Source organism: Glycine max, chromosome 15, assembly GCF_000004515.6.
Source record: "Glycine max cultivar Williams 82 chromosome 15, Glycine_max_v4.0, whole genome shotgun sequence".
Taxonomy (NCBI): domain Eukaryota; kingdom Viridiplantae; phylum Streptophyta; class Magnoliopsida; order Fabales; family Fabaceae; genus Glycine; species Glycine max.
In genome coordinates, this window is record NC_038251.2 from 51,003,206 (window position 1) to 51,017,181 (window position 13,976).

The window sequence follows — 13,976 nt, forward strand, 5'->3', positions numbered from 1 at the left end:
TATAATCTAAAATTTAATTTATATATTTAATATATTTATTTATTATAAATTTTAATTATAAGATAATTTAAATATTTAAAATGCTAAATAAATTTTTAGTCCTTTATCTAAGTTTTAGATTTTAGTTTGATGTCTTATGTTTAAATTCTTTTACTTTAATCCCTTAAAGTTTATTTGTTATGCTAAATTGATCTTTGTTAGATTTTTCACTAATTTAATCAACTTAAATATACATGATAAACTATGAGAAATATACTAAGAGAACATAGTTTAATTAATTAAATAATATGCGTGAGTAATTATAAATTTTTTAATACCTAAGTTCGATCTCTATGGACCAAACTTTCTAAACACTAAGAAGGAAGCAAACCAAGCAAACATGAGGTAGATCGAATTGCATGCTAAGGATTGCACTTATGGTGGTTTTCATCCACTTTAAGCCACATCAATATGTCCCAACTCACTCCTATTACGTTTCAGAACATCGATCTATTCCATAGCTAACTAGTCATTTATAACCTCAATAATCACACAAAACACTAACCTTAAACAATATGAGTGTGATAGGGAAGGAGAATGGAACAACATAGAACATGCAGGTGAAGGGTTAAGAACAAGAGGGGAGAAGCATTCATCTTGAGGAAGGACATTGTTATATTTAATTAAAATTTAAAATTAAGTATTATGATATAATAGATTTAAAACTAATGTGAAGCATAGATTTTAAACTTTTTGTAAAGGCAACCAGTGCATAGGTTCGTTTGGTAAAAGAGGTGTACATCCAAAAATCACAGTTCTTTGCCTCCTCCAATATCTCTAGGCCCAAGCTGGTGAAGTTCACATCCATTATTGGATTTCATCATACAACAAACCTAGGCAAGTACTTGGGTTTTCTTTTATAGAAGGATCGTGTCTGTAATAATGACTTTGCACACATTGTTGATAGAACGCAATGAGATTTGGTTTTGGTGATATTCTCCTCCTTGGTTGAATCCACCTCTTGCATCAAGACCTTATTTGTTGTTGCTGTTGTTCGCCATAGTTGCACATCGACGTTTCAACTTGCACGCTGTCAACCTGAAAAATGTGTTACATTAATGAGAAGCAGTTTAAGCAGAGACAAAATGCAAGTTATGTTAAACTAATTCATAAATCAATCAGAGAAAGGAAGAGAGAGAAGGAAGAAAATAGAAAATGAAAAAAAAAATCATAAATGATGAATAAAAATTGAAAAAACAACCGTGCTGTTAGAACATGGTTAAAGGGTAAAGATATCCCACAGAAGTTCTAAAGAGAATAGGGGAAAATGGGTGGTTACTAAGAAGAAGTTGAGACAAAAACTGTCCATTTTAAAAAGTGATCATGTTCACTTTTAGTTTTATGCATTTTACATTATCAGTTGCAAGGTAAGGATAATAGGTAGTAATTTTTTGATTAATTTAGGAGAAAAACATCCAAAGAAATGTGTTCACAAAAAGGAATATCCCCTTTATATATTATTATTATTATTATTATTATTATTATTATTATTATTATTATTATTATTAATTTCTTAGTACTAATTCAACAATGGTTTAACTACAATTGAATTATTAAACTTTGAAACATTGATTATAATAGGTATTGCTCACCATAACAAAAAAAAATATGTCAAACCTTAGTGTGTCAATCCACTTGAAAAGAAATTCGAACTAAATTAACAACGAACAAATCAATTCATAAATACATATTGATCTATTTTTAATTTTTTTATTATGCTTACTTTTGCTTTTGTAGAATGTCAAATATTTTCTATAATTACTGTTTTTCTTGTGTTTAGGATTTATTACACATATATGAATTTCTAAAATAATGAGATTTCATATTTTGTCAACAAATAAAGTATTTGAAATTCTTTTTTTGGGACGGTCACTATCACTAATACTCAAATTCTCATCCATTATTTATGCTACTCACATGAAAATGACCCTCAATTTAAAGGTCATAATGTATGTATTCGTTCCACTTTTAATAAAATTTGTTTTCATTTACTTTTTTACATTTTTGTGACCCCTTAATTCCTTTCAATCTTAATTTCTTTTCTAAACTTTACTTCTTTTCAATCTTTATTTTTTCTCTAAACTTTATTTCTATCCAATCTTCATTTCTTCTTGAAACTCTTATTTTTGTCAATCTCCATTTCTTCTTTGACATGTACTTTTATATAATCTCCATTGCTTATTATTATCAAAATTATTACTAGAACTATTATAACACGTATGACTAAATTTATCATCAATATTATTATTATTATCAGAAATAACCTTTCTATCAAAACTATTATAGTCTAAATTACTATCAAAATTATTTGTATAAAAATTCTACAATGGATATTACCATAGAAATTATTATCACCATTTTTATCAATACTTTGCAATTCTCTTAAGTTGAAAATTATAATTGTTTGTTCAACTAAAGATCTTACAATCAAATATGGATTCTATGTCTCACTCTTACAGATTTATTTGTTAATAAAATCACTAAACAAAATTGACTTCTTAGAAATATAAAATATTTTCGAAAACCTATTTATGATTTTCATAGTTAATAGCTGCAAACTAGGTTTTTATGGACGACATTGACTATGGCTACTTTTTAGCCGACATCAACTAAGGTTTTCTTAGCCAACATCAACCCATGTTATTTTTTAGCTAATGTTAGTGAAAGTGTTTTTGGCTAACATCGATTAGAGTTTTTTGGCTTACATCGACTAGGGCTTTCTTGGTCGACATTGGCTAAGGTTATTTTTAGTCGACATCAATCATTGTTATTTTTAGTTGACATTTACTAAGTATTTTTTGCCGCCATCAGTTAGAGTTTTTTTGGTTGACATTGGTTACAGTAGCTGACATATGCTAAAAATAGCCCTAGTCGACATAGGCTAAAAATAGCCCCAGTCGACGCTAGCCTAAAAAATCCTAGCCGACATCGACTAAAAAATAAATTTAGCTAATGTCGACGAAAAAAAATCTTAACCAACATCGTTTAAAATATAACTTTGACTGATATCAACAAAAAAAAAACCTATCTGACATTAGGCAAAATAACCTTGGGCGATGTCAACCAATAAAACACAAGCCAATGTCGAATAAAAAATGACTTTAGTCGATGCCGGTCGAAAAAACCCTACAAACGTCCGCTAAAAAATTTTAATTAAATATTTCAAAATTATATAGTATTTATTTTCTATAAAGTTTAATATTGAAATTTAATTTATTTAAAATATAAAAATGAAATTTTGTATATGGAAGAAATTAAATTGTCTCATCTAAACAAAGAATTTAAAATTTAAGAAATTTGAATTGATTTATCCAAATAAAACATTTAAAAAATAAAAAAAATTAAAATTAAAGCAATTCAAATTTTAAGCCTTTCAAATTTTCTGAAATTTTCAAATTTCTCATCCAAATATAGGGTAAATGAATTCTCGACCCGCTTCACGGATTGTTCTCTAAATGGTTTGTTCTCAAGACAAGCATTTGGTGGATCAATTTTGTTTTTCTACATAAGAATGAACCATACTCCTGGTTCGCGGCTTGTAATCAATTCAAAAGGATAAGGACAATGGCATTTTTACCTTAAACTTTCATTAAACAAGCATGTACAAAACATATGACACATTGGGGGTTAATGAAAAGAGGTCCCTTATGAGACAGGGGGTCTTTCTGTAACAAAATTTAAACAATGTAATAAGTCCTAAACGTAAAAAGATAAATATAATTTTCTCATATTATTATTTTCTTAGTATTGATTCAATCACAATTCAATTACAATTGAATTATTGAACTATGAGTACATTTATCGGTTTGGTTTAAAAAACATTGATTATAATTGGTATTGCTCACCATAACCAAAAAAATATATCAACCCTTAGTGTGTCAACCCACTTGAAAATGAACCCGTACTAAATTATCAATGAACCAATCAACGCATAATACATATTGACCTGCTTTTTTTTTTTTTTATGCTCATTTTGGGGAGATCGAACATCAAATATTTCTTATAGTTAAATGAGAACTAGAGACTAATATCTCAAGATATAAAGGTTTATTTAAAGGGCTAACTCTCAATAAATATCTTTCACACACAAAATTGAGAATCGAACCATTAATTATATATTTAAAAGATAATTATTTATCAACCATAAAACACTATGTGTTTTTTATGCTAAGCAAACAACACTATTAATTTTACTTTGATGATATATCCTCAAAGGTGTGACAATGAGACCGGAATGAGGGTAATGCTTGAGATAAAAACTTTTTCCTTGAATGTAATTATTTTTTTTTTATCACAATTTACTTCTATTACAACCAAACAAGTATACCAATTTCTATAATGTATGTGACAATTTATATTTTCAAGAGATAAAAATATTTAAATGAATTATAATTTATCATATATAACAAATTTGATTTCCCAATTTTTAAAGCGAGAAAACTACTGTATACATAGCTAGGTAATTTCCTTGTACAATTAGGTTGTGTCTATTTCAATTTTTCAAGATATGTCTTTGTTTTTTATATTAAATTAGATTAATATTTTTTTAATCACTTTAATTAGAACATTTGACTTTTTGATAGAACCTCAAAGGTATTTTTATAAGTTTTGATTTTTTGGATTAGTTATGAAACTAATCTTTAATTTGTAACTTAATCATATTTAAAGTTTCTTATTCTTTTCTAAGACTGTATTTTGGGGGAATCGAAGACTTCTCCCCCAAACTCAACTTTATTGTCAATTTGATCACTCACCTATTGAATAATATTTATCCCTTTTAATTAGTCATCTAATTAAAATTGATTTGTAAATTAATATTAAAATAATTAGCACATATCACGTACGTTACAATAATACTTCTAAACATAAGTAAAAATGGTATTTTAGTCGTCTAATATATATGATAAATGTTTAGTTTATTATATAACCAAAAATTATAATAGCTAAGTATTTTTAAATATATAAATCCTATTATAATTAAAATTCAGAATAAATATTTTTTAAATATATAAATTATATTTTAGATTTAAGATAATCAATTTATATAGTAATACAAGGTTATGTTTAATTATTAAATTTTAAAAAATATTAAAATTTAATTTAAAAATAAAGATAAAAATATGGATTAAAAGATATTTTTTATCTGTATAGATTAAAAGATATGAGACGCTAATATTTTATTAATAAAAATACTCTTGTAAAGAAAAACTCTTGATTTTTAAATTATTTTTAAAAGTCAGATCAATCTCAAACTGATTTTCAAATTATTATTTTTTAAAAAATAAAAAAATATTTAAAAACTGATCCGATTACCGAATCGGTTTTATAGAAATAATCTGATTAAGATTATATAAACAACAATACCCATATCATACCCACAGGACACCGGCGCACGTCACCATCCCACGCTCCCCTCGCGTGGTAATCCCAACACCCACTGCAAAACACTTTGACAAAAAGCCAAACAATAAATTCATTGCCACCATAATAAATAAACAAAAATAAATCCAACCACACCCCCCCTCATTCATTTAATAAATCACACTTTACATCAGTTTATTTTTTTACTTCCCCCACCCCCTTTCTTTCTCTCTCCTCTCACCAATTGTACCTGCCAAGTACGCTTACCCGTACCTCCCTGACTTCTCGCATCATCACCTTTCCATTGTGTACAAACACTCTCCTCTTAGAATTCCCATTCCACCCTTGGCGCACATATATATATATATATATATATATATACCCCTCTCACTCTTCATTTTCCATAATCACTCATCACTTAACTTATTCTCTTTCTCACTCCAACCACAGCATTTTCACCACCACCAATAACAAGAAAATCAATATAATAAATTTTCTTCTCTGTTTCTTTTTTTTTTTTCTCTTCCGACGACGTTAATAACTAATCCGTCGTGACTAATTCTTTCGATCTTGAAGATGAAGCAGCTGATCCGCCGGCTCTCGCGCGTGGCCGACTCCTCCAACTACACGCTCCTCCGCGCGGACTCCGCCGCCTCCCAGCGCTGCCACCACCGCCGCCGCCGTGCGGAGTCCTTTCGCCTCGCCGCTGCGGCGAAGATCCGCCGCTCCTCCGCGGTGGTGCCGGAGGGGCACGTGCCGATCTACGTCGGCGACGAGATGGAGCGCTTCGTCGTGTGCGCCGAGCTCCTCAACCACCCCGTCTTCGTGAAGCTCCTCAACGAATCGGCGCAGGAATACGGCTACGAACAGAAAGGAGTTCTCCGGCTGCCGTGCCGCGTCTTCGTCTTCGAGCGTGTTCTCGACGCGCTCCGTCTTGGACTCGACGCGCGTGACGTGGCGGAGCTCGTAAATTTCTCGCCGGAAGAGTTCTCCTGAGAAACAAAGAAAAAGAAGCAAAAAAGCAAAAAACACAAAAAAACAAAATACGAAGATCGTTGATTAGTGAGAACTTTTGCTGGTTTTGGTGCTCTGTAAATATACTACATTAGGATCTTGATAGAAAAAAAAAATGAGGCACATAAATGTTAGGGTTTGCAATTTCTTTTTGTTTGGGGTTCTTTTTTCTGATTGATTGTTGTAGTTGTAGTTCGATGCTCTCTCGTTGTAAAGGTAAAGATATTTTTCACTTTGTTGTTGCAGAATGAGAATCTCTTTTGAATTTTCCATTCAATTTTTATTTTGTTTTTGTCGATTTCTTGGGAAACTAATGGAAAAGGGGCAAAACGAGAAATTTCAGCAGCGTTAAATTTCATACCATTTTGGTTGTGGCATTCTTTTTTTTTTTTTTCTAGCTATTTTAGTTTTTATCGGATTAAAATAAAAATGAATTAATTTGGTTTCAGTTTTAGTTAATTGTGATTTTTTTCTCCAGCGGTCTTAACTGTTTTGTAAATATAAAGGATTAGACATTAAACTCTTGAAATAAAAATGAATCTGATTTCAGTTTTTAGTTAATTGTGAGTTATTTTTTGTGATTAAAATAAAAATGAATTTAGTTTTCGGTTTTAGTTAATTGTAATTTAATGATGGCAGATGCTCTTGCCTTACTCAAACTAGAGGAAAAGCTTCCTTCATATGCGGTTATGTTATTCAGGTATTATCATTATTTTAGAATACGTAGTAGTATTATTTTTAGCAAAAATAAATTTGTATTATCTCATCCAATCTTTATCCTTTAAAAAATGAAAAATAAGAGTATTGTTATATTTTTTTACAAATAAGATTTTATTTTATCTTAATTTTTTAAAATTTAATCTTTAAAAGATTTTAAGTTCTTAAAATGACTTTTTTCGTTATTTATATTATTATATTTTTTTAATTATGTTATTGGTATATAGTATATATTTTTTTAATTATGTTATTGGTACATAATATCTATTTTCTTTGTCAATAATTTTTTTTCTTTGTCAATAATTTTTTATGTATACTATCAATAGATAGTCTTAGGTTGAAGGAAACATTTATTTCATAAAATCTTTTTACATATCTAGGAATGTTATTCTAGGAATATAACATGAGAATATCATTCTCATATATTTTTAAAAAAATATGTTTTGTTACATTTTATTATTCCTATAAATAATTTTTAAATTTTAAAATAATAAAAAAAGAAGTTTCATGTGTATTAGACAATAAATTCTCAAATTCTCATGAAAATAAAAATATTGAAAAATATAATAATAAAAAAAGAAATTGTAACATTTTTTAAGAATCAAAGATATAAAAAAAAATTCAAAAATTTTAATAAACATGAGAATATTATATTTTTGTGTCCACATCCTCATAGATATGACAAGATGATGTGAAATAAATATCTCCTAGAATTCTTTAAAAAAATTATCGAATAAAAGATAATAAAATAATTTTAACAAGATTTTTTTTTACTACAAATAATTTTTAAAAGATTAACAATACTTATCATATAATTTCAAGGATCAAAACACATTTTACTCATTAATTTATTATCCTGTATAACTTTGCATTAATATCTCTTAAGTCCTAACTGTAGTTGATTCTATCACATCGGATACAATTATACTTTCAGGAGGTCATCAGTCATGTGTGCTTAGTTTTTTTTTTCTTTGGGTTTATTATAATTAATTAAGGAGTATAAATCCAAACATGTGATGATTTTAAAAGTTAAACAAGGAACTCAGCATGATTGGGTTTATTCAATTAATCAAATTAGCAGCTAAGCTATGATTGAATGACGAGTTCATTTATAAAGTGATAGACAACAGCAATAATTCACAAAGTTACATTTGGTATTACACACCTAAAATTACACAAAGAAACTTTTACTTAGTCTAATAGTATCTCTTTTTTTTTTTTTGGGTTAAGTTTAATATTTCTTTCTTAACTCTTAGTAATTAACTTACTCTATATGGTGGGAAAAACCAAGACAATAAAGAGGGCATGTTTTGGGTTCGAAAATGGCAAGGTTTGGATGTATTAAAGTCATGATTGAAGGAAGTGGCAGGTAAGCAATGTAATTGCCGTGATATTCGGTGGTGTTTGTTTTCGAATCACAAATCCGATGCACGAAGCTGAGGGTCAATTTCGTTGTTTTGTGTCTGCATGGAGGGTAATTTCGTCATTCTCTCGTGTGTACCCTCTCTAGAGAAATCAACAATGGCATGCGCGATCTTTTGTGTTGGAAAGAAGGTCTGCTTCTCTTCTTGGTTCACTTTTCACCTCTTAAGTCAAAAAACTCAAAATTCAAGTAATGGTTTAGACTTAAGAGTTTACTTTAGTTCAAAAGAAAATAAATTTTATGATCACTTATTATTTGTGTTAATTTGGTATCTGAGAGTCTTTGTCAGTACAAATTGGTCTTAAAAATGATAAAGGTATTGGAAAGTTGCATGATTTTAATAAAAATAACTTCTAAACAAGTTCATAAATTTGGGAACTAATTAGCACGTAAATGAAAATTTTCAAAGATCCAAGCGACACAAATATCTTCTAGAAAGCAAAATGTATATATATTCTCACGAGAAATTTTCTGATAAATATTAAAATGATATGGTGAAAGCATATTATTTTTACTTGTTTAAGGATAACATAAAAAAGATTGAATTGCACACAATTATTATTCTCTAGCTACATCTCGATCTTCAAACTTTTTTCACAACTTCTTATCATGTAGTATTATTTTCATATTAAATATAAATTGTTTAAAGTTTTTCACATAAATATAGTAAAGCATTAAATTGTACCCTTAATTTTAAGAAAATATGATTATATTTGGTTAGATTATCTTCTCATTCTACTTATACTAAATATCAAAAGCCAATAGTAATATTAAAAAATAACTAATACATTTTTTTATTGGAATAATTAAGTTTTTAGTCCATTAAATTTTTTATCTTCCAATTTTTAGTCCCTCAAATTTTTTTTTTATGAAAACCTTTAGTCCTCCATTAATATTTTGTCATCACTTTTAGTCATTCTAAATGTTTTTTTACATTTTTAATCTCTCATTTATTTTTATTGCTCAAAATTAATTTTAAATATAAAATAAATGAGGGAATAAAAATGAACAAAACAAAGTAATTTTGAATAATAAAAATAAACAAGGAATTAAAAATGGACAAAAAAAATTAGAAAGACTAAAAACACAAACAAAAAATTCATGAAGGACGAAAAATCATCAAAAAAATTAAAAGGATTAGAATCTCAAATTTTGAGGAATTTAAAACTTAATTAACCATTTTTTATTTGTAAAAAATAAAAAAACTAAATGGAAAAAATTCATTTTCTAAAAACCAAGTAATTAGAAAAATAGAAAAATATATGAAACTTTTAATGTTGGTGTTGGTATGTTGGATTAACTAATGGGAGAATGCAAATTATATGATTTTCTACACTGTTAGGATGCTTGCAATATTGTGTTTGAACCAATGGTTTAAAGTGTCTGCTCGTTCTTGACATTTTATTTATTGTTTCGTTAATTCAAAGTACTATTCTTCAAGTGCCTATATTATCCAAACATGTTGAGACATTTTTTAATCTTATAATACGGTAAAATAATATGGTATAAAATGTCAACTGTTGTGAAGAATATATTAAATTAGCGGTCACCACTTTTATTAATGAGCTAATTTATTTATAGTAAAATTTATATTAATTTTTTATACGTGAGAGTGGAAGACAGTTTTATAATAATTCACATATTTTATTTAATCAATTAAGTTAAATCTCTTAATAAATTCATATTAATTATATATCAACTATTGTGAAGAATATATTAATTTATCGCAATTTTCACCACTTTTATTAATGAGCTAATTTAAGTAGGTATTTTACACATGTGAATTATGCTTAAAACCATTTTTTTTTATATATTACACTACATCTATAGTTAAATTAATTTTTCTTATATAAATTAATTCATCTGTCAAATTAAAAGTGATTTAAAACTTAACATATACTAACATGTTCATTCAATTAACTGAGTTCGGGTACTTTAAGTAAAATCTCATTTGAATTTTATTATGGATGAAAAAAAATACAGTTAGAAGAGCATAATCAACTAAAGTGTATAATTATAAAGAAATTTAGTAAAATAAAATAATTATAGCTAAATTAATATGAACAATTATAAAGTAATTATAACAGTTGACGCATATTTTTCTACAATGTATAAAATTATCATTATAAATAAAATTTATAAAAGTAAAAAAAGAGTAAAAATATTGTAATATTTGAAAAATGATGACTTAATGAAAGACAAAGATAGTAAAGAAGAAAACTATACAATATTTAAGAATTTTGGAGAATATGTGACTTACTTTTTACATGCACCTTATATATTTTTTATAGATAAAATTTATTAATTTATGTGTGTTGATTAGAGAATATTAAATATTTGAATAAACAAGTGTCCGAAGCGGTTTAGTATTAACAAATATATTTAACGTAGAAAATTATATATTTACTCTGAAAAATTTAAAGCCTAAATTATTATTTTAAAAAATATTATATACATATAAAAATTAATGAGCTTAACACACTTGAATAATAGGTAATAGTCTCTTATTAAACTATTATAATAATATAAAAAAGGGTAAATAGTCACTGTTGTCGCTAAATGTGTAATTCATCGACAAATGTATACTTAAAAGATGAAAATATAAAATTTAGTCTCTCGAAAGTGTAAAAAATACGATAAATATATCCGATCGTTAATAGTCTACGTGACATAGAAGAATGAATTTGTCAGTGAAATGATTGTCAATGTAGTTATGCTGACTAGATTGGACAAAAATATCAGTAAGACACCATTTTTTAACGTACATGTCAGTAATTTTTTGTTGGACGAAAATGTCAATATTTTTTTATTGAAGGAAAATGTTAGTAATTTTTTTTTTGAACCTAAATGTTAGTATGTTCCATTAGACTAAAAATATTAATAAGTTATCATTATTAGACGAAAATATCATTAATTTTTTATCGGACATAAATATCAATATGTTTCTATTAGACTAATTTGTTAGACCGAAATTTTGTTTCATTTAAGGGTAAAATATAATTTTAGGATAAATTTTTGTCATTTTTATCATTAGAAGTATAACATTACAATAATCATTTAAAAAATATACTGACAAACATAATTTTAAAACAAACTTAATAATAACGATAATATTGATTATCAACCATAATTTGTCTGTCATAATAGAAATTATCCAAAATAAATATTGTACCAGTTTATAAAAATAAAACATTGTAACGGTGTACCAATCATTACAAATTTTTCCAAATTACCCTAAAAGATAAATATATCTCATATTTCACTTCTTCGAATCTTGACTATTTTATTAATGGCAACAAATGAAAGTTAAGAGCTGGATATATTTGTTACACATTTTACATTTTCAGTAATTAAATTTTGTATTTTCATCTTTCAATGACGCATTTATTAGCGAATCACACATTAAAGGACAAAAGTGGTTATTTACCTATTCATATTTCCAAAGAGTGAGAAGACAAAAAAAAATCAAGAAAATATTATATGATAAATTTGTCCCTATATTGACAATTAAAGATGATCACGTTGACAATCATTTCAGTGACAAATTCGTTTCTTTGTATCACATAGGCTATTTTATTAACGGTGACAGACAGAAGTTAACGATAATATTTGTTTTACTTTTTACAATTTTGGAGACTCAATTTTATATTTTTTATCATTTATAGATATATTTATCGATAAATTTTAAGGACAAAAATGATTATTTATTCTATAAAAAAAAACTCTTTCGAAATGAGGGAGACAATATAAATGAACTCTTTTGAAATTGGGAGGGGGGAGAGGGTGTGCTGCCCCGTAGGGCGTACCTGGTTCCGTCCCTATGTACAATGTTACCCACTTTACACAAATAACTTTTTATTGATGAATGAAATATTTAAATTAGAAATTTGTTAACGTATATCTATTTTTATTTTTTAGAAGAAATATGTTAATTAACGTATATCAAAATGTATTTTAAAATTAGTTATAATTATAGTTTACTAGCATATTTCTTTTAAAAAATAAGTGGTGTATACATCGACAAATTCCTTTTAAGTTATATTTGAATCTGTTCACGTGCTTTTATGTTTTTTGGTTAATCTTTTTTATGTTTTAAGTCAATGAAGTTGAAAGTTATATCATCTCTTTATATGAAGAGACATGTCCTGGTTCAGTTCATTATCAAATGTCTTATAATATGATGAAGATGCCTGGATTGATTGTGAGGATTACATATTTATCTGATTTGGTTATATTTTTCCTTTATTCATATTTTTTTAAGAAATAAAAGTTAATTATGATATTATCTTTATTAATTTGAAGTGTTAAGACATATACTTATTATATTAATGGTATATATTTTAACAATCATTAATATTATATTTATAATAATTCCATAACCCTAATAATCGACCAATGTTGTTCAAGTGGAAGATTGATGAACTATCTAATTTTAATTAGTTTAATATCATTTAATTTTTATAATAAACATTTTATGGTGGCAAATTTATTAAGCATATTATTCTTGAGATTATTAATTTAATCATAGTACTTGACTAATTAATAGAACTGCAATCGAGCTTCTGTTTTGGATTGTAGCCATAGAGTAAGTCACTCATGTGATGCGGCCATTGATACTGAGAAGTCCTTACTCATGTTTGGCTGTAAACCTTTTTTTTAAAATAAAAAAAATTATAAGCAAAGACTTTATTAAGAAAAAGGTAATAAGTAAAGACAAACTCTTTAATTATAGCAACAATAAGAAAGAGAGCATTAAATGTGGCTGTAAAAACTGTTTTCCATTAGACATTTTTTTAAATCAAATTTGGACAAAGTCTAACTGCGTAAGAGAGGGTAGTTGTTTTCATATTGGTAGTTACTCATATTTTCTAAGGGTGATTAACAAATCTAGATATATGATACAATATGTATCTAAATGCTAATAAAACACAACCAATGTGTATCTATATGAGTATATGGATTTAAATATGTGATAATTTTCCTTCATAATTAATTTAATTTAAATACATTATGAATTCAATTCATTAAAATTCAAGGATAAATACAATTAAGATGTTCTATTATAGATGAAGAATAATTTTCTTGATCGAGGATCTTAATCTTTACATATAATATGTCTTTACATTTCCTATTTATGAATAACTCTGATTCATACGAAGGATATAACATGGTGGGGTGGTTAGAAGAACTAACATTTAGAAAAGATTATTATATAACAACTCAAATTAGTTCAAAGCAAAATCTGAATAACAGTGCCGGGGGATTCGGAAGTTATGCAACTACCAACGATAGATTTCATTTAAAACCTACCCATTGATTCGATCATGTGTCTTAAATTGGCATTACATGCACAAGTCAAGGTGGATTTATATAAACTCAACCTACACACTCTAATGCATGTAGGCCATTTTTATATGATTAA

At 26.8% G+C, this 13,976-nt stretch overlaps 1 protein-coding gene across 1 annotated transcript; it reads left to right on the top strand.

The window, feature by feature from the left end:
- Nucleotides 1-5,788: 5,788 nt before the first annotated feature.
- On the top strand, nt 5,789-6,679 carry LOC100793103 (auxin-responsive protein SAUR71). The gene has a single exon (XM_003546756.5). It carries the CDS (start codon nt 5,977-5,979, stop codon nt 6,394-6,396), a length of 420 nt encoding a protein of 139 aa, XP_003546804.1. The 5' UTR covers nt 5,789-5,976; the 3' UTR covers nt 6,397-6,679.
- The last annotated feature ends 7,297 nt before the right edge of the window (nt 6,680-13,976 follow it).

Excerpts from the sequence above, each read along its gene's own strand:
- LOC100793103 (XM_003546756.5), top strand. The coding sequence starts at position 5,977 with ATGAAGCAGCTGATCCGCCGGCTCTCGCGCGTGGCCGACTCCTCCAAC.